We start from the raw sequence: 25,236 nt of genomic DNA on the forward strand, positions 1-25,236 counted from the left end.
AATGAGTCCCCTGAGCATGGCAGTGTTTGTTTTGCTAAGAAAGCCTGTGGCTTGGGTCCTTTATCAAATATTCCATTAACTGAGAGTTAAGAGGAGCTCTTGGTACTTTAATATTTGGGTGTGGAAAAGTAACGCTATCTCTGGATTTCCCCTTTTAATTTGAAAATTATCGTTATTTGGGGCACTGGGGCGGCTCACTCGGTTAAGCATCCAACTTGTCCTGGTCTCACTGTTCGTGAGTTCGAGCCCCACATCGGGCTCTGCGCTGACAGCTCAGAGCCTGTTTGGGATTCTCCCTCTCTCCCTCTCTCTCTGCCCCTCCCCTGCTCTGTCTCTCTCTCTCTCTCTCTCAAAATAAATAAATAAACGTAAAAAAATTTTAAAAAGAAAAGAGAAAATTACTGTCATTTGATTGCTTCTTTGGTTTTAGTAATCCATAAGAAGAATCCTTTTATACGCTAAACCCCGGGGTCCACAGTCTTGTTCTTTGAGGGGGCAGGTAGGAAATATTTTAGGCTTCATGGGTCTCTGTCGGTTGCAGGTACCCAGCTCTGCCGTTGTAGCTCAGAAGTATTCACAAACAGTGTGTAAACAAATGGCCATAATTGTGTTCCAATCACAGCTTATCTGTGAGTGCTGCGATGTGAATTTCCTGTCATTTTCACGGGTCACAGAATAATCTTTTTTAAAAAATGTCTTTAATGTTAATTTATTTTTGAGAGAGAGAGAGAGACAGAATGCAAGCAGAGGAGGGACAGAGAGAGAGGGAGACATAGAATCCGAAGCAGGCTCCATCCAGGCTCTGAGCTGTCAGCACAGAGCCCGACGCGCAGCTCAGACTCACGAGCCATGAGATCATGACCCGAGCCGAAGTTGAACGCTTAACCCACTGAGCCACCCGGGCGCCCCAGCATCTGGACGTTTCTGTGTGGGGCCATCTGTGTTCTTGGTCCTGCTCTCCTCATTTGTCCCCTTTACTATTGCTCGCTTCAAAAGCAAACTCTTCTCTCTGGTTCTTTCCTCCTAGTTCTTCCTCCCATGACCTGTCTGGCACGTGGGAGCACACGAATCTGCAGCGTACCTCTGACCACTTTAGTTCCCTGGGGAGCGTCGACAGCCTGGACCACCCTTCCCAGCCCTACCCCTCCGGACGCCTCTCCGCCGCCAGGTCCAATGGCAGCATCGACCACCTGGGCGGCCCGAGCAAGCGGGACTCAGCTTACGGCTCATTCTCCACCAGCTCCAGCACGCCCGACCACACCTTGCCCAAGGCTGATGCGTCCTCTGCAGAGAACATCCTCTACAACGTGGGCCTGGGGGAGGCCTCCAGGCCGGGCGGCCGGCAGGGCCAGGCTGCCAGTGACCCCCAGGGCCTGGAGGACAGGCTCGGGTACTTGCCACCCCGGGCCCCCCGTGACGGCAGCAGAAGCCCCAGGCCAGAGGACAGTCCTGAGACCAAGCTGGCCACCCCTGGAAAATCAAATTTGGGACCGGTTTGGTATGTCCCCGATAAGAGAAAAGCACCTTCCTCCCCTCCTCCACCACCTCCCCCTCTCCGCAGTGACAGCTTCGCTGCCACCAAGAGCCACGAGAAGGCCCAGGGCCCTCCACTCTCAGACACCGCCAGTGTGCAGCACTTTCCAGGCCCGCCCCGGGCCCAGCCCCGCAGTGACTGGAGACCAGAGCCCGCCAGTCAGCAGTGGAGGCCGGCACGGCCCGGCAATGGGAAGAGAGTCGGGAGCTCGGGCCCTGCGCCCCACGTCCCCCTGGACGGTGGGGTGCCGACCCCTGACCACAAGCCGGGCGGCCTCCCGGGGGCCCCCGGCCGGCTTCAGGCCTCTCTGTCCAGCACGGACTTGCGTTTCCCGCAGGCCTCCTTTGGCTGCCAGCACCCGCGCCAGTACAGTGACGAGAGTCCCTTCTGTCACGACGGCCCCAGGGCCGCCTCATCGCTGAGGGAGCAGCACTGTGTGGCCGTCCCTGGTGGCTGCCAGGAGCCTTCTGCCCACCGAGTCCAGGACGACGGCCCCACTCGGCTCAGGTGGCCCGGTGCCACTGAGCAGAAGGGCGACAGCGGTGGGCAGAGCCGCTACTACTGTGTGACCAGCAGACAGTGCCCGCAGGCAAGCGCCCAGGCGGGACAGCCCCACGAGGAATATTGGCAGTCTGACAGGGCCGCAGAAGCCCACGAACTCCCCACTGAGCACCCGATGGGCCACGGGCCCTGGGGTCACATCCGCCAGCACGAGGAGGAGGCCCCGCACACCCGTGAGAGCGACCAGGCAGCCAAGGGCCACCCCATGGGAAGCGAGGAGCCACAGACAGCCGCCCACTGGGCAGGAGCCGCGGGGAAGGAAGCCGCCGACGGCTTCCTGTGGGCCGCGGGAGAAAGCGGCAAGATCTCCCCTCAGAAGACACCTATGCTGCACTCGCTGGCCCGGGAGGGGGCGCGCCCGCCCGACGACGGCCCGGGAGCTGGTGCCGAAAGGCCGCCCCCGTTCGATGGCCAGGTGGGCAGAGCCACCCGGAGAAGCGACCGCTTTGCCACCACCCTGAGGAACGAGGTCCAGATGCGCCGAGCCAACCTGCAGAAGAGCAGAAGCACGGTGGCGCTGGCTGGGGCCGACGAGGCGGCTCGGGAGGCCGGCGGCTGGCAGGTGGAGCCGGAAGGCGTCCCCGGCGCCTCCCCAGAAGGTTCCTTCCGGGGCACCTATAAAGACCACCTGAAGGAGGCCCAAGCCCGGGTCCTGAGGGCCACGTCCTTTAAGCGCCGCGACTTGGAGCCCAGCCCGGCCGATCGTCCCGCGGGGTCAGCAGAGCCGCGGACTGAGGAGCACAGCACACATCTGGATGCCGCCCCCCACTTCTGGGAGGGGGGCCTGCCCAAGCCGTCCCCGTCTGGAGGGGGCCTGCCGCACGTTCCCCGCATTGGGGGCCGGAAACGGTTCACGGTGCAACAGAAGCTGAAATCGTACTCCGAACCCGAGAAAATGAACGAGGTGGGGCTCGCAGGGCCCGATCGCCCCCACCGGCACCCGGGTGCGTCCGAGGACACCGTGGGCACATTCGCCGACAGGTGCAAGTTTTTTGAGGAAAGCAGCAGACCCATTCACCAGAGACCTGGGCAGAGGCAAGCGCTCTGTGGATTCCCGAAGGAGAAGCTGGAGAGGCCGCGGACAGCGGGCCACGGGTACGAGGGTGCAGAGCCTTCGTTCCAGAACAGGGCCCACACGACCTCCTTTGGAGAGAACCCCAGCACTCACGGAAAAACGGCGAACATGGGAAAACCAGAACCGCCTCAGAGACTTGGAACCTTTGCTGAGTATCAAGCCTCTTGGAGGCAACAGAGAAACACTCTAGAAGCCAGGAGTTCTGGGCGGTATCACTCAGCGGATGACATCTTGGACGCAGGTCTGGATCAACACGAGAGGCCACAGTACGTTCATGGAAGGTCCCGTTCCTCACCATCCACAGACCCCTACAAACAGGTAGGTTTGTGCCCCAACCAAGGAAGAGCTGGCCCGGGCTGCTGTCTTAAGGCACATGTAGGATGCCCTGAAAATACGATGGCCCAATGTCAGTGTCGCTTGTGTCCCGCCGTTTGGGCATCGTTTGTGTGCACCGGCTCTTCTCGTGTCAACTTGTGTGAAAGGTACCTGGGGACTAAACAGGTACATCCATGACAATTTAACTCCGTATCCGTGTGCCTGTCCTGAGTCCCCGGCCTCCCCATCGTCACTTGCTTCAGCTGTCTTTCCTCATAATTAGCTTGCCCCAACCTTAACACCACGTGAAGAATTTGGGGGGAAGCCTAGAAAATGGTCAGTTCTCTGAAATGCAAAGGGGTGAAGACAGTGTATGATACACGATAGCCACTCTTCAAATGCTGAGGCCTTTAAAATTTTTAATATTTGTTCCTTGTATTTTTTTTCAAATATGTTTGGATTCCTCCAGAACAAATGTAATTAAACATGCAATGCATTAAACTGTTGCACTTTTTATAAGGTGAGAATTCTTTTTATTTTTTTTATTAAAAAGAATTTTTTAAAGTTTATTTTGAGAGAGAGAGCGAGTGAATGAGCAGGGGAGGGGCGGGGGGAGAATCCCAAGCAGACTCCATGCTGTCAGCACAGAGCCCAGTGCGGGTCGCAGACTCACAAACTGTGAGATCGTGACCCGAGCTGAAACCAAGAGTCAGACGCTTTAACTGAGCCACCCAGGCGCTTCTATGAGCTAAGAGTCCTAATGCTGAAAGTTGACTTCAAGCTTTCTAGGAAATTTAAAGAAAACATTCCAGTGTCATCTCGCCTCTTTCTCTCTCTCTCTCTCTCAAAATATAAATAAACATTAAAAAAAATTTTTTTTAAAAAAGAACCAGTAGTAGGTTCAATACACAATATTCAGGGGGTGCCTAGCCTTAGTCGGTTGAGCGCCTTTTTTTTTTTTTTAATGTTTATTCATTTTTGAGAGACACAGTGCAAGCGGGGGAGGGGAGAGAGAGAGAGAGACAGACAGAATCTGAAGCCGGGTCCAAGCTGTCAGCACAGTCTGACACGGGGCTCGAACTCAAGGACGGTGAGACCATGACCTGAGGCAATGTCAGACGCTTAACCGACTGAACCACCCAGGTGCCCCAAGCGTCTGTCTCTTGATTTCGGCTCAGGTCACCATCTCACGGTCCATGGGTTCAAGCCCTGTGTCAGGCTGTGTGCTGTCCGTGCAGAGCCTGCTTCGGATCCTGTCTCCCTCTCTCTCAGCCCCTCCCCAGCTCGCTCTCTCGCTCTCTCGCTCTCTCTCTCTCTCTCTCTCTCTCTCTCTCAAAAATAAATAAATACTAAAAAACAACAGTTTGGAGAGCGGAGCTTGTGAGCCCTGTGGCTGAGTGTCATTACAAGGCGGCAGGCTGCGTCCTCGCCTCCGCGGCACAGGCTCGCGGGGCAAACCCACAATGAGGGGGTTCATAATAATAGATGTCTTGAGGAAGGCAGCTTGATGATTCGGTGTCTCACTGTGCTGCTCTTGGCAGGAAGCTGCCATCGAACCACAACAGCAAGTGGGGGACGCTGGTGAGCACAGGCAACTTTCTGCCACCGTCCGGGCCGAGGAGGGACGCCCTAATCCGAGGTGGGTGAATTCTGGATTTGGGGTTGCTAAGAAGACATCTTGGAGGTGGCCTTCTCGATGGTGGGTGAATGCTTGGTTCACGTGATTGGGCCTCTGGTGGTTTTTTTGCCAAACCCAGCATGGCTGCTAACTGGATGCAGTTTCCAGCACCTCAGCGTCCCTGCGGCAGACGTGGTGCCGTTTGAGCAGAGCCTGTAGCCCTGCGCCGCCTCCAGCAGAAGCGTCTCAAGGGCGAAGATGTCTTCTGATGCCATCGTGGCTTTTTTTTTTTTTTTTTTTTTTTTGGTTCTTAAAATGGCTGCTGTGTTTTCTGTACAGTACGGTTCTTTATGTTCACAGAATGAGAAATCCAGTGTAATGTGCTTGAATGAAATGCTTTATCCAGAATGCTCGTTGAAAGGATGCTTTAATGATCTAGTACACAGCTGGGCTGCCGGGGCGTGGTCTCCAAATTGGAGTTGCCTGCGAAGATTGTCAGAAAGGAATGGAGCCAGCCTTTCTAAATCGGGCTTATTTCGAGCTCGAAAATAGAAATCAAGTCCGTTGGCTCCTCAAGAGGATCTGAAGGACTGGTGGATGGTAGCAGTGTTATTAACACGTTGTGTGCCGTAGTTCTCAAATGTGGCCAGTGTAGCTGTTTGACTGTAGTGAGGATAGAATTTAGACTGATTAAGTAAATGAATCAATAGTGTCATCTCGCCCTTGATATGCACGAGGAGGGAGGGAGATGGAAGCGTAGAACACTGTAGGACCTGTGGTATCAGCTTATTTTGAGAGGGCTGATAGGGGCACCTGGGTGGGTCAGTCGGTTGAGGGTCCACCTTTAGCTCAGGTCAGGATCTCACGGTTCGTGAGTTCAACCCCCACATCAGGCTTGCTGCTGTCAGCTCAGAGCTCGCTTCAGATCCTCTGTCCCTCTCTCTCTGCCCCTCCCCCATGCACACTCTCTCAAAAATAAAACATTAAAAAAAAAAAGAGGGTTGATAGAACAGTGGAAATAAAACTACACAATTGGGTCACTGAATACAGATCTTTCTAATGCTTTGAGAATCTCTGGTGATTGGTGTGATATTCAAATTTAAACACTTAACCTCAAAATTCAGGGTTCTGTTGCAGAAATAACCAATTTAAATGTTTGCTTTTGAGAGCCTTCTATACTGGGGTTTTATTTCACTTGGCTTTAAACTCGAGTGCTGTTAGCCTTACAGCAGAGTATCCAATCTTTATGTGGCTCTGAGGGGACACGAGTGGTATTTTGTGTAGGAAGTCTGTGTAATTATCTGCATGGCTAAAACCAAGAATCCCTGGGTAAGAAGGAATGGCCACCGAATAATACACCTACGGAATCGAGCAGTTTCTGAGAAACACAATCACAGCTTTATTACTATACATTCTGGGTAAGTCGCGTACCCAGCACCAGCTGTACTCTTTCTTCCAAGCCCACTTCTAGGCTGTGTTGCAGTTGTGAGAGCGCTCGGTGCACCCTGCATGTGCGAGCTCTGGTTTCACCCCTGTGCTCCTGCCATGTATGTATTTCACTGATCCTGCAGAGGGTTTGTGTGGTGGTTAGAGTTAGTGCCCCTGCGGTGAACAGAGTCCTAATGAATAGCTCTAATGTACAGTATGTGTGTGTGTGTGTGTGTGTGTGTGTGGTAAATGGCACTATCAATAGTGAAAGGGTCAAGAGGAACAGGGGGAGGGACCATATGCTTCATTTATCATGGCTGTGTCTTCTAGCGGACTGTGTAACCACCCTGAAGAAATTAGTTCCAGAAGCTTTCTGCTTTTGAGCTACAGACCCAGCAATTTTCAGAATTGTGTGCACTTTCAAAGAGTGGCAGGACTCAATGAAATTCTAGAATAGGAGCATTGAAAAGCCATTCCCAGTTTTTTTCAGAGAATGTTTGTTTTTCGAAATATCAGTAAGACATAATGTACTTAAAACATTAAATCTGGGAATAAAAGAAATGAAAACTCAGGTTAAGGACTGTCTTTTGCTCACCAAAAATAAAATCCTATAATACAAAGATTTTAAGATACCTAATGTTTTGCATAAATTTTTTAAATGTTTTATTTATTTTTGAGAGACAGAGAAACAGCACGAGTGGGGAAGGGGCAGAGGGAGAGAGGGAGATACAGAATCCGAAGCAGGGTCCAGGCTCTGAGCTGTCAGCACAGAGCCCAACGTGGGGCTCGGGTTCACAAACTGTGACATCATGACCTGAACCGAAGTCAGACACTCAACCAACTGAGCCACCAGGTGCCCTGCATGAATTTAAAACAATATAAGTGTGTCTATAAAAAATATGAATTACTGGGGTGCCTGGCTGGCTCAGTCAGTACAGCATGGGACTTTTGATCTCGGGGTTGTGAGTTTGAGCCCCACACTGGGCGTAGAGATTGCTTAGAAATAAAATCTTAAAAAAAAAAATTACTGATCTGATAATGGGGCAGGATAATGAATGGTTTTCATTGTATTCTGTTGAAACAACAGTAGGGCATCAAGATAAGAGTTACTTGTTTACGTAAACCACATAGAGAACATTTTTGTGAGGGTCAAGGTTCTGTTCTATATAAAGATAAATAGGACAAAGGTTCTGCTCCCCAAGGACCTCACAGTGTAGGAGGGAAGGACAGACACCCATACTTAACCACTGAAGAGGTGACACGTAAAGTATAATTTTGGTGAAAAGTTACGTGGTGCTTCAGAATCTTGGAGGAAAGAGGATGGGGGTGACTTCTGGATGAGTCCTGGGGAAGACGGGTGGTTTGAGCTGAAATCAGCCCACTCCCATGAGAGCAAATCCAATCGCGTGCACTTAGTACCAGCTTTCCCTGTGGTGGGCAGCGTCCCCTGCCCACACCCGACCCTCAGTCTCCTGGCTTCTGTTCTCTGAGGTTTTGTACCAGCTCTCCAAGCCCCGTCATTCTGGCCAGCACAAGTCTGCTTCCTGCAAAGCTGCTCCCCCGCTGACTTGGGGTCCCTCGTAAGTCGGATGCAGTAGCTTATTCCGGCCATCGTAACAAAATACCAGAGACTGGGTAGCATCCACAAAAAAAAAAAAAAAAAAAAATTTGTCTTCTCACTCTTCTGGAGGCCAGAAGTCCAAGTTCGAGATGTCAGCCTCATTTCCCCCAAGGCGTTTTTCATGACTTGCAGACAGCCACCTCCTCCCTGCATCCTCACGTGGTCTTCCCTCCACGTGTCTGTGTCGTGATCTCTTGTAAGGCACCAGGCTGGATCAGGGTCCCCTCTGATGACTTCATTTTACCTTACTTACCTCTTCAATAACCCTCCATCCAAATAGTCACATTCTGAGGTCCTGGGGGTGAGGACGCAAGCGTATAAATTTTAGGGGGATACAGTGAGTCCGTAACACTGGGAGGAATGTCGTTTCTGCCTTATACCTTAAACCAGCGCTGTCTGCTACATCGGCCCTCTCAGGAAGTGTCACCCCATCACTGAGTGGCTGAGGCCACACCTGATAGGGGAGCATTTAAAATTTTTTAAATATTTACTTGCTTATTTCTTTCTTTCTTTATTTTGAAGTGGGGGAGAGCAAGAGCAGGGGAGGGGCAGAGACAGAAAAAGAGAGAGAGAATCCCAAGCAGGCTCCGAGCCATCAGTGCTGAGCCCGATGCGGAGCTCAAATTCACGATCCATGAGATCATGACCAGGGCTGAAATCAAAAGTCCGGTGTTCGACGGACTGAGCCACTCGGGCGCCCCGTTGCGGGAGCATTTAAAATAAAAGGAAGAGGGAGGCTGCCATCCTTGAGTGTGGCTGGTGAAGAGAGAGGAATTTGGCAGAACCTCTCTGGAGGGCTTTTTGGTGGCCCGTAACCACTGCAGGCACCTTCTGGTGCACTGATCCCCCTTTGAAGAGTTGCCCAAGTGAACGGCAGCACAGAGGCATTCCCCGCTGAGGTGCGGACTGATGCTCACTTGGTGGGTGTGTTTGCACCCCACCCTTCCCAGTTCTCATGGAGTCACCCCCTTGCTGCCTGCTGGTCTCCTGGCCTGGATGGCTGGTAGTGCCTTTGAACGGGGTGGAGGTCAAAATCCTATTTTTGCCCCTCGGTACCCTCCTTGCCGGGGCTCGGATCTGAGCCACGGCTCCCCTGGTCACCTTGCTGCCCAAGCCAAGGCCCACCTTCCTCGGGCAACACACTGCTCTCTGGGATCACGTTCCCGCCTTCGTGCAAGCTTTCGTCATCTCCAGCCTGGACCACAGCAGCTGCCTCCTCACTGGTTTTGGAAGATAGATTACAACTGTCCCAAGGCCCAAACCATTCAATGGCTTCTAGTTGCACTTGGAATAAAATGCAAACTCCTGACTGTGACCTGGAAGGCCCTGTGTGCCCGTCCTTTTGTGGGGGGGGGGGGGGGGCACCCTTCATCACCGCTCTCCCATCCAGGCTCAGGACTCATTGCCACCTTCCTATCCCTTGAACAAGCCAAGCTCGTTTCTCCCGCAGGGGCCTTGATGCTCACTATGAGACTGTTCCCGGAAGCCACAAGCCTGCCTCAGGACATCTGCTTAGCAAATGGCAGCTGGGTGTTCATGCTCAGCTTGGGGAGGGGACCTGTGGAGCACAGTGACTGACAGGTGGCTGGACCAGTTGTCAGGTGGATGAGTGGAGACATGGGTGGGTGGTGGGTAGATAAATGCATAGGTAGGTGGATAAATAGGATGGATTGGCAGATGAATGGATAGGTACCAGCCTATCCTTGGTTCAGTCCTTGATTATGGTGGATAAGGATTCCATGTTGGTACATTCTGTATGCTAAATGTCATTTAAGATTTTAGTTTATACAATAGTAAGTGAAATGGACTTGTCTTTCTGTCCTGGCATAACATTGAGAATCAAGACATAAATGTCTCAAAATAAATTTGGTAGTGTGGACTTGTTTTCCAGTATCGTGTTTTTTAAATGTTTATTTATTTTTGAGACAGAGAGAGTACAAGCAGGGGAGGGGGAGAGAGGGAGACACAGAAACCGAAGCAGGCTCCAGGCTCTGAGCTGTCAGCACAGAACCCAGGGCGGGGCTTGAACCCACGGACCTTGAGATCATGACCTGAGCCGAAGTCAGATGCTTAACTGACTGAGCCACCCGGCGCCCCTCCGATATCATATTTTAAAGCTTGTAAGAAAGCTAAGCTATGCTATAGGCGATTATTGTTCTCCGATTTGAGTGTTCAATGAGTACTGTGTTCTGGGAGGCTCTGGAGACCAAAGGTGATGAAAGGGGATCTAGGGGTGGAACACCATGGCTGTGGGTGCTGGCAGGTTCTGTTTACATAGCTGCCTTCCAGCCATTTCCACCCCCGCCTTTAGGAGCGAGTGCCAATGGGCTGGCACTGACCTGCAGACCTGTATCTTGTTGGGGCAGATGAGGAAGGAGGAGGAGGAGAAGGTATTCTGAATCCCAACAACTGTAAAATTGAATCTGTATGCAGTTGAGCTCTTTAGGGAAAATGTGCTTGAATATAAAATTCATAAACAAGCTAAACCCACCCGAGGGCACCTTCCTGTACACTTTCCCTGAGAGGTGACTTGGCTTACAGAGGTTGGTCAGTGCAAAGACTGATTTTTCATGTATTTTTCTTTTTAAGTTTACTTATTTTGAGAGAGAGAAAAGAGCACACGTGAGCGAGCAGGGGAGGGGCAGAGAGAGGGAGAGACATAATTCCAGGCAGGCTGTGTGCAGTCAGTACAGAGCCCAACATGGGGCTGGAACTCAGAACCATGAGCTCATGACCTGAGCTGAGATCAAGAGTCAGCTTAACTTACTGAGCCATACAGGCGCCCCTGATTTTTCATTTACTAAACAAGCTTCTTACAAATAGATTTTAAAGTAAGAGAGATTAGCCAGCCAAAGTCTATTCCTCATTTGTTGCTTTAGGGAAGACCTTTGCTTTTCCTGGCCCTCAATTAGCTAAGGGGCAATTGAAGCTTTCCACTTTGGACTGCTCTGCTGGGTAATTATGCAGCCCGCGCTGGGATAACAAGGGGACACTCCAGCTTGGACGTTTTCCAGGGTGGAGCCAGCATCTGGCAGAGCCGGCACTGGGCATAGCTTCCTTCCTGGGCGGTGGGTTTTGTGCCTGCAGTGCTTACACACTTGGCCTCTGTCTTCCGTCCTGGAGAGGAGAAAGGGTGTGGCAGAAAAAACCCTGAGCCCCGGGGGGGGGGACGGTGGGACGGTGCTGGTGGGTTGTAACTCCAGTTCCTCCCTGCATTTGTAGCCACATGGCTTTTTGGGGAACGCAGAGTGAGGACAAGCGAGCGATTGCAGACTTTCTTCCATGCTGGCTTCGTCTGGTGACTTCACGTTGTTTGAGAGGGACATGGCGGGGCGGCGTGTGCGGGTTATAGGATTTGGGGCCGGAGAGGAAAGACGGGAGAGCCAGAGCCAGGACAGAAGAGGCGTGCCGACGGGGCGGGGACGGGGGCCCAGGGGTGGGGAGGGGAAGGGAAGCGGACGGCCCGCAGTTCTGAGTTCCGGGCAGGGAGAGGAGCCGGAACTGGCAGTCACATGACTTCCGGTGCTCTTCCGGGGAGGCCCCCCCCCCCCCCCCGCGTCTAGCTGCGCCTGCGTGCTGGGCGCGCGCCCCCTGGTGGCCGCCAGAACTAGCTGGTGAATCCTACAACCAGCCCGGAGGCTGCTGCGTGCCCTTCCCTGATGGAGAGACCTCCATAGCCACCCAGATGCAGAAACCCCCTGCTCTTTTATCCTCTTGTCTCTCCCGGCCAGTTGGCCGCTCTCTTCAGAGCTCAGACCCTTGTCGCTTGACCTTGGTTGAATTTTCACATAAAGGTATTCATCAGTGTTTTTTTTTTTTCTTTGTCCGGAAATCCATCTAAGCATACCAAGACCCATCTCCTTTCAGTTCTCCCAGCCTGCTTCTATTCTCTAAGGCTGTGTCTGAGGGCTGAGATGGTCTAGGAAAGTACCCACTCAGCCATACACATTTAAATACTCCTTACGTTAACGCTGTTCATTTTGACAAAGGCATTGGCAAAGTCTGCTCTTCCTCCTTTGGAGATCATCTTTGCTGCCTGTTAACTTTTGTAGACTTTTCTGGTTGGTTGCCTAGTTAAGGTGCCTTCCATCTTGACTCAAGAACCAAGTTCCTATTTCTTATTTTTATTTATTTATTTATTTATTTATTTATTTTTAATGTCTATTTATGTTAGAGAGAGAGCACAAGTTGGGGGGGGGGGGCAGAGAGAGAGGTAGACACAGAATCTACCACTGGCTCCAGGCTCTGAGCTATCAGCACAGAGCTGGATGCAGGGCTCGAACCCACAAACTGTGAGGTTATGACCTGAGCCAAAGTCCGTTGCCCAACCAACTAAGCCACCCAGGCGCCCCAGTTCCTATTTCTTCTAATGGGACCTAGCATGGCACTCTATTTGATCCATATTAAGTTGGCTTTCTTACCATTAGTGGGTGAAGCCAAATGTCTTAATCAAACCTGAGTGATTAACTCAGGTTAGAAATATATGCATATCCCTGGGACTCCTGGGTAGTTCAGTCGGGGTTGAGCGTCCCGCTCTTGATCTTGGCTCAAGTCATGATCCCAGGGACATGGGATCAAGCCCTGTGCTAAATGTGGAGCCTGCTTAGGGTTCTCTCTCTCTCTCTCTCTCTCTCTTACTCTACCCCACCCTTGCCACAGAGAGGAGCGAGGTGTAGGGCCCTCAGAGTCCTCCCTGATGACCCAGTAGGGTCCTGGCTGAGTTGATGCGTTCCTTCTATACCTGCCTACCTCAAGGCCACCATCCATTCAGCGTCATTCATTTTTAGAAACTTTGGACAGTAGACGTGCCAAATACAGGCACGTTGTTTGGGGCCAGGATAAGGCAGCCTAATGGCAGGTTTCGCCTTTGTTCCTTTTCCTTTGTTGGCATTTTTATATTAGAACTTTGAAATCATTGTGTGTGCAGAAAACCGTTGGGGAATGCCAGGCCCACCAACGCTGAGCTCCCCACAGGATGACTGTGAGGACTGGCCCGCTGTCTGGCTCTCAGTTCCACCTCCTCCCCTTAGGACTCACAGGCTTGTAGGTCTCTATCCAGAGGGCCTCAGTGGCCGTTCTTTGTCTCTGAGGTTACTCCAAATTACTTGCCCCCCGCCCCCCGCCCTTCAATGAGGTTGTAAAGATTTATTTGTGGTAAGATCCAGACAACATAAAATTTCCCATTTGAATGTGTGCCATTCAGTGACATTTACTACAGTGACGTTGTGCAACCATCACCACTATCTAATCCCAGAACATTTTTGTCACCCCAAAAGAAAACCACCTACCCACTAAGCAGTCACTCCTGACATAGGCTTACTTTCTTTAACTTATGAGATAACTTGACGTGATCCACCACGTGGGGCAAGGGTACGTCTTACCAATACGCAGTTGTCGCCAGATGCGGGTGAGATGGGGACTCGGCTCTCGGCACTCACTTGCCACAGGCTCGGTTGTCAGGTTCTCGCACCCAGTCTCCAATCGGCTTAACCCCTGCATTTGCTGAAGGTCCACACACCTGAAATTAAAGAAAAGTCACCTATTTCTCTTAAGCGATTGAGATTGCGTCCCAATATTTCTAAGCATGTGTTAAAACTACACATTGCCCAGGACTTCACGGAAGAGCACACAGAGCCGGGGGCGTGTTTTACGTCTGTGCCCCCAGCCCCACCCCAGTAGCCCTTTTTCCTCCCACTCCCAATACAGAAATCCTTGCCACCCCCACCAGAATTCAGAGGAAAGGAAGGCGAGGGAGGAAGAAAAGCACGGGTAGTAACAGAATGGTTGCCTGAAAAATAGATCTCCTTCAGGGGCGCCTGGGTGGCTCAGTCGGTTGAGCATCCGACTTCGGCTCAGGTCATGATCTCATGGTTCGTGGGTTCCAGCCCCACATCAGGCTCTGTGCTGACAGCTCAGAGCCTGAAGCCTGCTTTGGATTCTGTGTCTCCCTTTCTCTCTGCCTCCCTCCCCCCTCCCCCCTGCCCCCTGCTTGTGCGCTCGCGCGCTCTCTCTCTCTCTCTCTCAAAAATAAATATTGAAAAACAAACCAAAAAAGTTATTGAAAAAAATAGATCTACTTCAGGTTTTCTCAAACAGCATTTGGAGCATGTTCTTGGGAATAAGCATGTTCTCCGTGTGCGTTTACTTTTCTGTCATTGTTTCCATACTAATTCTTCAATTCATAAAAGGATATTCCGGGTGATGTGCGTAACCGCACCCTGTACATGAGGGAGTGTCTCATTGTCAGTGGCACTCACATAACTGACCCTGGTGGGGAGGAAAAAACCTGTCCACATTCATCCATTAAGCTATCCTTCTAGATCGGCAAAAGATATCAAGGTGCCTGGCCCCCAGAGCTCCTTGTCCTGTCAGTCAAAAGAAAAGCGACGGGTGAAATGAGGCCTTCTGTGACATCCAGAAAACCGGTAGCTGAACTGGAAAGAAGTAGTGCTGAGTATCAGGTGGGGCCACGGGAGAAACAGTTTGTTCCCAGAAAACTCCCCCCACCATCGGATTAAACATTTGCTTTGTAGTCTTGCTCTCATAAAATGTGCAAATTTGTTTTGTGTTTTATAGCCTAGGAGCTATGAAAACAAAGAAAGTGAAATGTTTTATATTTAGACATGTTTCACAGTACAGTAAGAAATAATCAAAGCCGTATGTGAGATCGCATACGTCGGCAGAATCTACAGAGACACAAAGTACATTCGTGTTGCCAGGAATTTGGGGTCGGGGGCAACGAGAATGGCTGCTGTGGTAGGTATGGAGTTTCTTCTGGGGGTGGCGAGGATGTTCTGGAATTAGATAGCATAGATAGTTGTACAACTCTGTGAACATACTAAAAAATACTGAGTTGTATACTTCCATGGGGTGAATTGTATGATATGTGGACTTTATCTCAATTTTTAAAAATCTGTGAACACTGGGATTCCACAAAAAATAAGTTAATTTAAAATAAGTCTGGGGGTAACAGAAACCCATGGGGGAGGGGAAGGAAAAAAAAAAAAAAGAGGTTAGAGTGGGAGAGAGCCAAAGCATAAGAGACTCTTAAAAACTGAGAACAAACTGAGGGTTGATGGGGGGTGGGAGGGAGGGGAGGGTGGGTGATGGGTATTGAGGAGGGCACCTTTTGGGATGAGCACTGGGTGTTGTATGGAAACCAATTTGACAATAAATTTCATATATTGAAAAAAATATATAAATAAATAAATGACCCTTCCGAGGAGTCCCACATCTCCTGGGGAAGTGCCTGCCTTAGTATCATCCTGCAGCTCTCAGTTGTCAGTGGGGAGCAACTCTGAACAAAGGCCTCAATGAAAAAGTAGTAATAGGATTCAAAAAAAATGAAATAAAATAAAATAAAATAAGTCTGGGGGAACCTGGCTGGCTCAGTCAGTGGAGCATGTGACTCTTGATCTCAGGCTTGTGAGTTCGAGCCGCATGGTGGTGTAGAGATTAATTAAAATCTTATTTATTTAAAAAAAAAATTTAATGTTTATTTATTTATTAAGAGAGAGACAGAGCACAAACAGGGCAGGGGTGAGGGAACAGAGAGAGAGGGACACACAGAATCTGAAGCAGGCTCTAGGCTTTGAGCTGTCAGTACAGAGCCTGACCCGGAGCTCAAACCCACTAACTGTGAGATCATGACCCGAGCCAAAGTTGGATGCTTAACTGACTGAGCCACCCTGGCACCCCAAAAATAAAATCTTGAAAATAATTGAAAAATGAAATGAATCTGGACATGACTCAAGTCTGAGAAATGCAGCTGTAGCTCTGAGGTCGACAAAGTTTGTAAAGGGTCAGACAGTGACTTTTCTTGACTTCGGGGATCAGACTATTCACGTTGTGATGGCTCAGGTCTTGCAGCGTGGAGGCAGCGATGGCAGGTACATACAGGAGTGTGTGGCTGTGCTCCAGAAAAACGTGGCAGAAAGGTTCGCCGGCCCTGGGGTTTGGCCGAGGGATGGCTGTCGGTGAGTGTACTTTTCAGGGTTGGGAATGCAGGTCATGAATGGAGCTCTCTTTACACATTCCAAAGAGCCTTCTTTTATGATTCTCTTGCCACATGAGATCCATTTCTCTTGTCATCTTCATTGTACTCGTCTCCTGGGAGGTGGTTGAACTTCTGGAGCTTGAACGGTCCACCGAGTAGAGGTGCTGGGGCTCCTTCACAGCGTAAGGGTAGAGGACGGTGCGGGATGCTCGAACCACGGGCTCCTTTGTGATGTTCTGACTCGCAGTGATGGTGTGGGGTAGGGTCCTCAGACCCTAATGACCAACTCGGGAAGGGCTCAAGGCTTCACCAAAACTTCCCAAGAGGCGAGGGAGAAGAGTTCTTCTGGAGTGTAAGTGCTAAGGTGCTTATCTTGTTCTGTTCCCTTTTTATTTGTGGAATTCTTCAAGAGCGCAAATGTTCTGTGTCAGTTAAAGACCAGGATTTGTATGTAATTTATTACAAGTGTTTATAATATAAAGTCTTTTTTTGTAATTAAAAAAATTTTTTTTTAATGTTTGTTTATTTTTGAGAGAGAGAGCGTGAGCAGGGAAGAGGCAGAGACAGAGGGAGACACAGAATCTGAAGCAGGCTCCGGACTCTGAGCTGTCAGCACAGAGCCCCACATGGGGCTCGAACTCACGAACTGTGAGATCATGACCTAAGCCAATGTTGGGTGCTTAACCGACTGAGCCATCCAGGCGCCCCTTTTTTATTTAAGTTTAAGTTAGTTAACATGTAGCGTAGTAATGGTTTCAGGAGTAGAACCCAGTGACTCATCTCTTACATATGACACCCAGTGCTCATCCCAAAAGTGCCCTCCTTAATGCCAATCACCCATCTAGCCCGTCCCCCCACCCACCTCCCCTCCAGCAACTCTCAGTTTGTTCTCTGTATTTAAGAGTCTCGTATGGTTTGCATCCCTCCCTGTTTTTACCTTATTTTTCCTTCTCTTCCCCTATGTTCATCTGCAGTGTTTCTTAAATTTCACATATGAGTAAAATCATATATTTGTCTTTCTCTGACTTAATTCGCTTAGAATAAGACCCTCTAGTTCCATCCACGTTGTTGCAAATGGCAAGGTTTCATTCTTCTTGATCGTTGAGTAATACTCCATTGTGTGTATATATATAAACCACATCTTCTTCATCCATTCATCAGTTGATGGACGTTTGGACTTTTTCCATAATTTGACTATTGTTGAAAGTGCTGCTATACACATTGGGGTACATGTGCCCCTATGAATCAGCACTCCTGTATCCTTTGGATAAATACCTAGTAGTGCAATTACAGGGTCCTAGGGTAGATCTGTTTTTAATTTTTTGAGGAACCTCCTGTTTTCCAGAGTGACTGCACCAGTTTGCATTCCCACCAGCGGTGCAAAAGGGTTCCCCTTTCTCTGCATCCTTGCCAACTTCTGTTGTTTCTTGAGTTATTAATTTTAGTCATTCTGATGGGTGTGAGGTAGTATCTCAGTGTGGTTTGGATTTGTATTTTCCTGATGATGAATGATGTTGAACATCTTTTCACATGTCTCTTTGCCATCTGGATGTCTTCTTTGGAAAAGTATCTATTCATGTCTTCTGCCCATTTCTTCACCGGATTATTTGTTTCTTGGGTGTTGAGTTTGGTAAGTTCTTTCTAGATTGTGGATGCTAACCCTTTATCTGATATATTATTTGTAAATATCTTCTCCCATTCCGTTGGTTGCCTTTTAGTTTTGTTGATTGTTTCCTTCACTGTGCAGAAGCTTTTTATCTTGATGAGATCCCAGTAGTTCATTTTTGCTTTTTTTTTCCCTTGCTTCTGGAGCCATGTCTAGTAAAAAGTTGCTGCAGCCGAGGTCAAAGAGGTTGCTGCCTGTTTTTGTCTCTAGGATTTTGGTGGTTTCTTGTCTTACATTTAGGTCTTTCATCCACTTTGAGTTTATTTGTGTATACAGTGTAAGAAAGTGGTCCAGGTTCATTCTTCTGCATGTCGCTGTCCAGTGTTCCCAGCACCACTTGCTGAAGAGACTGTCTTTATTCCATTGGATATTCTTTCCTGCTTTGTCAAAGATTAGTTGGCCACACGTTTGTGGGTCCATTTCTGGATTCTCTATTCTGTTCCTGTGATCTCTGTGTCTGTTTTTGTGCCAGTACCATACTGTCTTGATGATTACAGCTTTGTAATACAGCTTCAAGTCTGGAATTGTGATGCCTCCAGCTTTGGGTCTCTTTTTCATCATTATCTTGGCTATTCAGGATCTTTTCTGGCTCCATACAAATTTTAGAATTCTTTGTTCTAGCTCTGTGAAAAATGCTGGTGGTATTTTGATAGGGATTGCATTGAATGTGTAGATTGCTTTGGATAGTATCAACATTTCAACAATATCGATAACGTAAAGTCTTGCTACCGCTAACATAGCACAAGCAATGAGTGTCCCAGTGAGTGTCCCAGACACCGTAATAATTATGCCTTGCTCTAGTAAACATAGTTGACTTGGATATATGAAAACCCAAATTATAAACCTTAGTATTATAAAAGTGCTTTCTCTTTGGAAATAATTCATTGAGGGCGTTCTTTAAAAATTCCGCAAGCACAACTAACGTCCAGATCTTGATCTCCAATAACCTTCTGGAATCAAAGCAACCGGTGCTCCTTGGGAGAATGGCTGGGTTTAGGGCTGGGCCAGGGAATATGCAAAATGAGCCTGGAATGTCTTATAGTGCCAAAAAAGTAAGAAAGCACTGAACTAAGTAAGCCCAATGACAGTAGGCACATGTCAAAAGGACACAGGAGCCGTCTTAAAGAGCTTCCTATGACCAGAACTGGAATAGTTAAAACAAGTAAATAATGTTGGATTATAACCTAGTGTATAAAATAAATATTCTTGCGTCCATACTGATATACACAAATGATGGAATAAATGGGGGAGAGAAAAGGCAAGTCTGTGCAGAAAAGTTCCAAATAACCTGTGTAGTTTGTCTGCCCTCAAGGAGGTGGCACACAACTCCCAGCTCTTTAAATATGCACTGTGTAGAGAGGACAGGATGGAAAGGTGGAGGGAGAGAAGGACATATGCTAGCCCCTGCCAGGTGATACGCAGAGATAAGTTGTGTTGACAGCATGACCCTCGATGTCATGTAATGAGGATGGCACTTTACCTTCGTGATCTTACCCCAAATCCTATAACTGCAGCGTAATCGTGACAAAACCATCAGACGGATCCTTGTTGGGAGATGTTCTATAAAATGCCTGAGCGATATTCCTCAAAACTGTTAAGGGCGTCAAGAACAAGGAAATTCTGAGAAGTTGTTCCTTAGGAGAAACTGGGGAGACACGGCTAAATGTAAAGTGGTACTCTGGGTAGAGTCCTGGAACAGAAAAAGGACATTAAGTTAAAAAAAATTTGGGGGCGCCTGGGTGCCCCCAGTCGGTTAAGCGTCCAACTTCCACTCAGGTCATGATCTCATGGTTCTTGGGTTTGAGCCCCACATCGGGCTCTGTGCTGACAGTGTGGAGCCTGCTTGGGATTCTCTCTCTGTCTCCCTCTCCCTTTGTCCCTCCCTCGTTCTTTCTGTCTCTTTCTCTGCCCTTCTCCCTCCCCTGCTCATGCACGAACTCTCCCTCTCTCTCTCGAAAGTAAATAAACATTTAAAAACAGCAACCACAACTAAAAAACAATCTAAATCGAGTGTGGGCTGCAGTTAATGTTAATGTCCTCAGACTGGCTCATTAATTATAACAAATGTAGCACATTAATGTAAGTTGTTAATTGTAGGGGACACTGGGTGTTGGGTGTATTGGAACTCTTTTATTGTCATATTTTTTCTGTAAGTCTAAAACCATTCTAAATTTTTTTTTAATGTGCGCTTATTTTTGAGAAAGAGAAACAGAATGTGAGCCAGGAAGAGGTAGAGACAGGAGACACAGAATCTGAACCAGGCTCCAGGCTCCCAGTTGTCAGCACAGAGCCCGATGTGGGGCCCAAACCCACAAACTGTGAAATCATGACCTGAGCCAAAGTCGGCTGCTTAACCGACTGAGCCACCCTGGTACCCCTAAAGCCATTCTAAAATGAAGTGTTTATGTAAAATTTTATTCTTGTTTTTTTAAGATTTTATTTTTGAGGGGTGCCTAGGTGGCTCAGTCGGTTGAGTGTCCGACTTTGGCTCAGGTCATGATCTCACAGTTCCTGAGTTCGAGCCCCGCATGGGACTCACTGCTATCAGTGCAGAGCCTGCTGCGGATCCTCTGTCCCCCTCTCTCTCTGCCCCTCCCCTGCTCATGCGCGCTCTCTCAAAAATAAATAAAACATTGAAAAAAAAAAGATTTTATTTTGAAGTGATCTCTACCCCAACGTGGAGCTCAAACTCACAATCCTGAGGTCAAGAGTCACAGTGTTCCCCTGACTGAGCCAGTCAAGCGCCCCTAAAATGCTCTTCTTTTTGTTTGAATGTTTACTTTCGAGAGAGAGAGAAAGAGAGAGCATGAGTGGGGGAGGAGCAGAGAGAGAGGGAGACACAGAATCTGAAGCAGGCACCAGGCTCAGAGCTGTCAGCACAGAGCCCGATGCGGGGCTCAAACTCACAGACCCTGAGATCATGACCTGAGCCGAAGTCCGCCACTTATCTGACTGAGCCACCCAGGCACCCCCAAAATGGTATCCGTATAATGCATTTTGAGTTACTCAGTTTGTAAATATTAGGGACGTACCTTTTGAACAGTGAGTGGGGTGAAATATCTAATCAGCCACCATCTTACTGGACGTGTATTACGTGGGTGGGTGTGCCCTGTGCACTGAGTGTTAAGGGTGTGGCCTGAGGCCAATTTTGCCTTGTCTTAGTAACAGGACCATGTACTTGGTAAATAATCAGTGGACATGAGCAGTCTAGAAAGAAGGTAAGCTTTGGGGTTGAAGACACAGGTTTAAATTCTCATTCTCATTGCGTCAGGCCACCTCAGTTAATGACTTCACGTCCCTGGCCTACAGCAGCCTTCCTCGGAGACTTATTTCAGTGCTTCCTAGATATAACATTAATGCGTCGGCACAGTGCTGAAGATAAGTAGGTGTGGATAAAAGGAAAAAGTCACTCTTACGAATATAGCAATAGGTACTGCAGAGTAGTATGTGTGACTCGGTTAAATGAGCAAGACTCAGAACTAACTGCCGTGAATTTAGAAGAGGCTGATAGAAGCAGGTTGAAAAGAGAAAACCCATCTTGAAGTTAGGTAAGCACCAGACTCGGGAGGGCTGGGACTGTCCAGATGGGAGGGCGCTGTTAGGGCCAGTGGTGGGTGGGAGCATGCTTCCTGTACTGGGGCAGCACTGAGGTCTTGGGCTGCTTTAGGAAGGGAGGTGGAGGGCAGGGACTTTAAATATGGATCATTGTGAACTGATGAACTGGTAAGTCACGGTCAGCCAAGGCGCGGTCAGCCTGTGACTTCTTTGTCTTCTTCACTGAAGGCTTTGCACACAGTAAAACTTCCGGAAATACTTTATCAGTTGTTTGGTAGATTATGTTCCTAATGAGTGTGTAATAAACCCAAGAGTATAAAGAGAATGCAGATAGATATAAAATAGGCTTTTCAGTGGGGTTTTTTCTTTCATTGTTCTGTCTGATTTTATTACGGTTTTAGGGTCGAACAGTGTATCGCACATGCTATGTGATTAGCATAGTTAAATAGACAAAGCTCCATAAAATACATTCACTAGGCTTTCCTGTGTTTCCTCCTTTTAAACGGTAAGGAGGAAGACACCCGAGCCTTTTGGTAGCTTTAAAAGGGCAAGTCTTTGGGGGTGGGGGTTCTAAGCATAGAAGCCTTGGGAATGTTCCCCCTGAGGTCAGGAGTTGGTGATGAAGTAACATGAAATACAAGGGAGCCTTGAGTCAGGGAGGTTAGAGTTGACAGAGCCTGCGTGAACTTGTCCATCACGAGGCAGCAGGCACAGACAGGCCAGCTGCTGTGAGCATGGCTTTGAGGCTCCTCTGTGCCGGAGGCAGCTAGACCCAGGGGCTGCGGCAGGGTGAGGCTGCCCTGTCCCTGGAGGGAGCACCCCGCCGTGTTCCCGCTGCTCCACCACGCGCAGGCAGCCAGCGGGGAGCCGGTAAGAGACTCCCGGATTTGTTCTTAGGCAGCTCGCCCGGGATGGGACCCGTCGCCTCATGCCTCTGCTGCTTCCATGTGTAGTTACGAGTGTCTCTTTTGTTCTCCTGTCTTTACGAGCAGGTTGTCAGCTCAGGCAGCACAGTGGGTGAGATCTGGGGAGGTCTGTAAATGTTTTCCTTGTTTATTGTGCTGCCTGGAAATGAAAAATGATGCAGGTTGGGGTGCAGATTCCAGCTCTGCACGCACGCACGCACGTACGTGTGCAGACACGCGCCTGTGCCGCTTCTGTGCTTCTGGATCCATGCAGACTTCGCAGCTTTCAGTTTGGCAGTTGGCTAAACGTGCTCTGAAATGAGAAGGCAGTGGCTTTCCGTACCGCATTCTGGGCTGCGAGCCATGGTGCCGGTGGGACCGGTAGCCTGGGATGTGGGAGCATCGCTCTGCGTGAGATCGGCGGAAGGCCGGCATGGTGTGAACAGCGTCTCGCCTTTGCTTTTTCTGTGCCAGTAGGAAATTAGCATTTTCATGACCGAGGCACTGACTGCGGATATTGAAAGGAAATGGTGAGTCGGCCACATGGAAATGGGGGGGGGGGGGGGGGGGGGCAGCAAAATCAGGTGTGCACGTTTAGGTATGGAACAATGCTCTGTGGCTAGATTCACACGTAGACTGCTAATTGCAGTGAAAAACGCCTAAATGTAGAAAATGGAATCAGTGTGGTTCTGAGTACTGTGCAGGTCTTAGGTTTTGCTCCCCACTGTGATTGTGACAGCTTAGAGGCATGCCGTTTCTTCACAGGTTTTACTGTACGTGTGCTCTGAGTCTTTACCTTCTATATTGTAAAAGAAAGATTTGTGAAATGCCTTTGCTATTAGCAGATGCTTTTGTGTCTGGAGGGAGGATGCCATTTTCAGAGAAAAATCTGCATGTACGTGTGTGTGTGTATGCTCACACATGCATACACTGTTTGAGTCTGCATTTACTGACTCCCATGGGCAGGCGTTCTTTTAAAATGCATATGTAGTGGCCATGCTATTGAGAAGTAAAAAGGAAAAGGAGTTTGAAGAAAGGTTTTCAGAAACCTATAAAATGGCCTGCCGCCTTCCACACTGAAGACTTACAGAATGAATGAATGAAACATGTCACGTAAAATATGTGCAAATTGGGTGCAGGTCAGATGAAGGGCTGGCATATTTCCCTTGCGAAGCAGAATCTTTGAGGGGTATTCTATAAATATTTTTCATCATTGTGTTGCAGAAAAGTATTCCACGGACAGTAGTAGGAGGTACATCTCCACATTTGCTTTTTGTCATGCATGGTGGAAGAAATATGGTTTCCTTTTCTCTCTCACATACATACACACTCAAGCTGACACACACCCCTTAAAAATTTGCAGGGTATCCTTATAGATGCACGAACAGAACACACATGTATGTTGGTGTTAACCATACAGGTTGTACGAGGCATCTTTTGCCCAGCTGGAGTGACATGGCCCTGGGAAGCCTGTGCTAAGTGCCCCCTGTTTAACATGGACTGGCCGCTTCCCCCAAATCCACCTTTGAATTTCAGTGGTGTGTTGGGAAGCTGATATGTTATGTGGTTTTTAGAATGCGTTTGCTTTACTTTCACGGCCTTTAATTCTTTGCCTCTTATGTGCATTAAAATTAAAGAAGGTCAAGGTGGTAGAAACCAGGGCTGCTATTTTGTGTCCACTGGATCAACCCGTCTTTCCCTGGTTAGTGGACACTTGGGTTTTCCAGCTGGCTTTTCCTTAGATAATTAGGTCCTTTCTGGGCAGCTTCTAGACAGAGCTGGAGGTCTGACGAGATCCTACAGTTACTTAGTTTTTTGCCTTTAAAAAAACATTTGCAGAATCTCTTGTGTTAATTCTTAAAGTTCACAAGCATTTTCATACACACACACACACACACACACACACACACATATCTTGGGCCTGAGCACATTGCATACCATGTTCACTTTACAGTAAGCAAACCGGGGCTTAAGTGCTGGATTCACACAGCCCTTGCGTGCGGTATGGCTGGTTTTTAATCTGTTGGGTTCCTGCGGATTCATGCCACCTCTGACGTTGAAAGGTCCTACAAGGAAGTAGGAGAGGAGATGGCGGTGCTCGTTGGCAAAGCTAGTCTCTTCTGACCTTTCATGTCTCAAATCCAGGATGCTTATAGTGCAGTGGGAAGGAATTGCAGTGTGGACTCCCGAGGGGGCGTGTGGTGCAAAGAATCCCTAACCAGGCTGAGAGACTGGGGACGTGTATCCTGAGCTGCGCGGGTATAACTTGCAGGCTGCCTTTCTGACCCTCCGTTTCTTTGTCCATACGATAAGGAGTTTGGGGCACCTGGGTGGCTCAGTCAGTTAAGCATCTGACTTCGGCTCAGGTCATGATCGCAGTTCGTGAGTTCGAGCCCCGCGTCGGGCTCTGTGCTGACGGCTCAGGGCCTGGAGCTGCTTCGGATTCTGTGTCTCCCTCCCTCTCCACCCCTCCCCTTCCTCACACTCTGTCTCTCTCAAAAATAAATAAACATTAAAAATAAATAAAATCTTTAACAAAAAATTATTTTTTAAAGTGTAATAAGGGAGAAGACGAGTCCTCACAGGAACTTAAATGTATTATAAAGCAACAAGAATTCAAGTAGTGCAGCAGTGGTTCAAGAACAGACAAAAGTTAATTAATACAAGAGAATCAGTAGCCCAAAAATGAGCTTATTTTTTAATTGAAGATTTAATAAAGCATGAAAAACAACAGAAGAGAAAAAATCATGTCACGGGGCGCCTGGGTGGCTCAGTCGGTTAAGCGGCCGACTTCAGCTCCAGTCATGATCTCGCGGTCCGTGAGTTCGAGCCCCGCGTCGGGCTCTGTGCTGACAGCTCAGAGCCTGGAGCCTGTTTCGGATTCTGTGTCGCCCTCTCTCTGACCCTCCCCTGTTCATGCTCTGTCTCTCCCTGTCTCAAAAATAAATAAAACGTTAAAAAA

General features: G+C 48.8%; 1 protein-coding gene across 1 annotated transcript; it reads left to right on the plus strand.

The window, feature by feature from the left end:
- Positions 1–595: 595 nt before the first annotated feature.
- LOC128773801 (protein Shroom2-like) lies at positions 596–5,249 on the plus strand. The gene is made up of 3 exons (XM_053891391.1): positions 596–629; positions 895–3,488; positions 5,027–5,249. The coding sequence occupies exons 1-3, from the start codon at positions 596–598 to the stop codon at positions 5,207–5,209; spliced, it is 2,811 nt and encodes a 936-aa protein (XP_053747366.1). The 3' UTR covers positions 5,210–5,249.
- The last annotated feature ends 19,987 nt before the right edge of the window (positions 5,250–25,236 follow it).

The sequence above is a fragment of the Panthera pardus genome, unplaced genomic scaffold, assembly GCF_024362965.1.
Source record: "Panthera pardus isolate Hobbes unplaced genomic scaffold, ASM2436296v1 HiC_scaffold_27, whole genome shotgun sequence".
In the NCBI taxonomy this organism is placed as follows: Eukaryota; Metazoa; Chordata; class Mammalia; order Carnivora; family Felidae; genus Panthera; species Panthera pardus.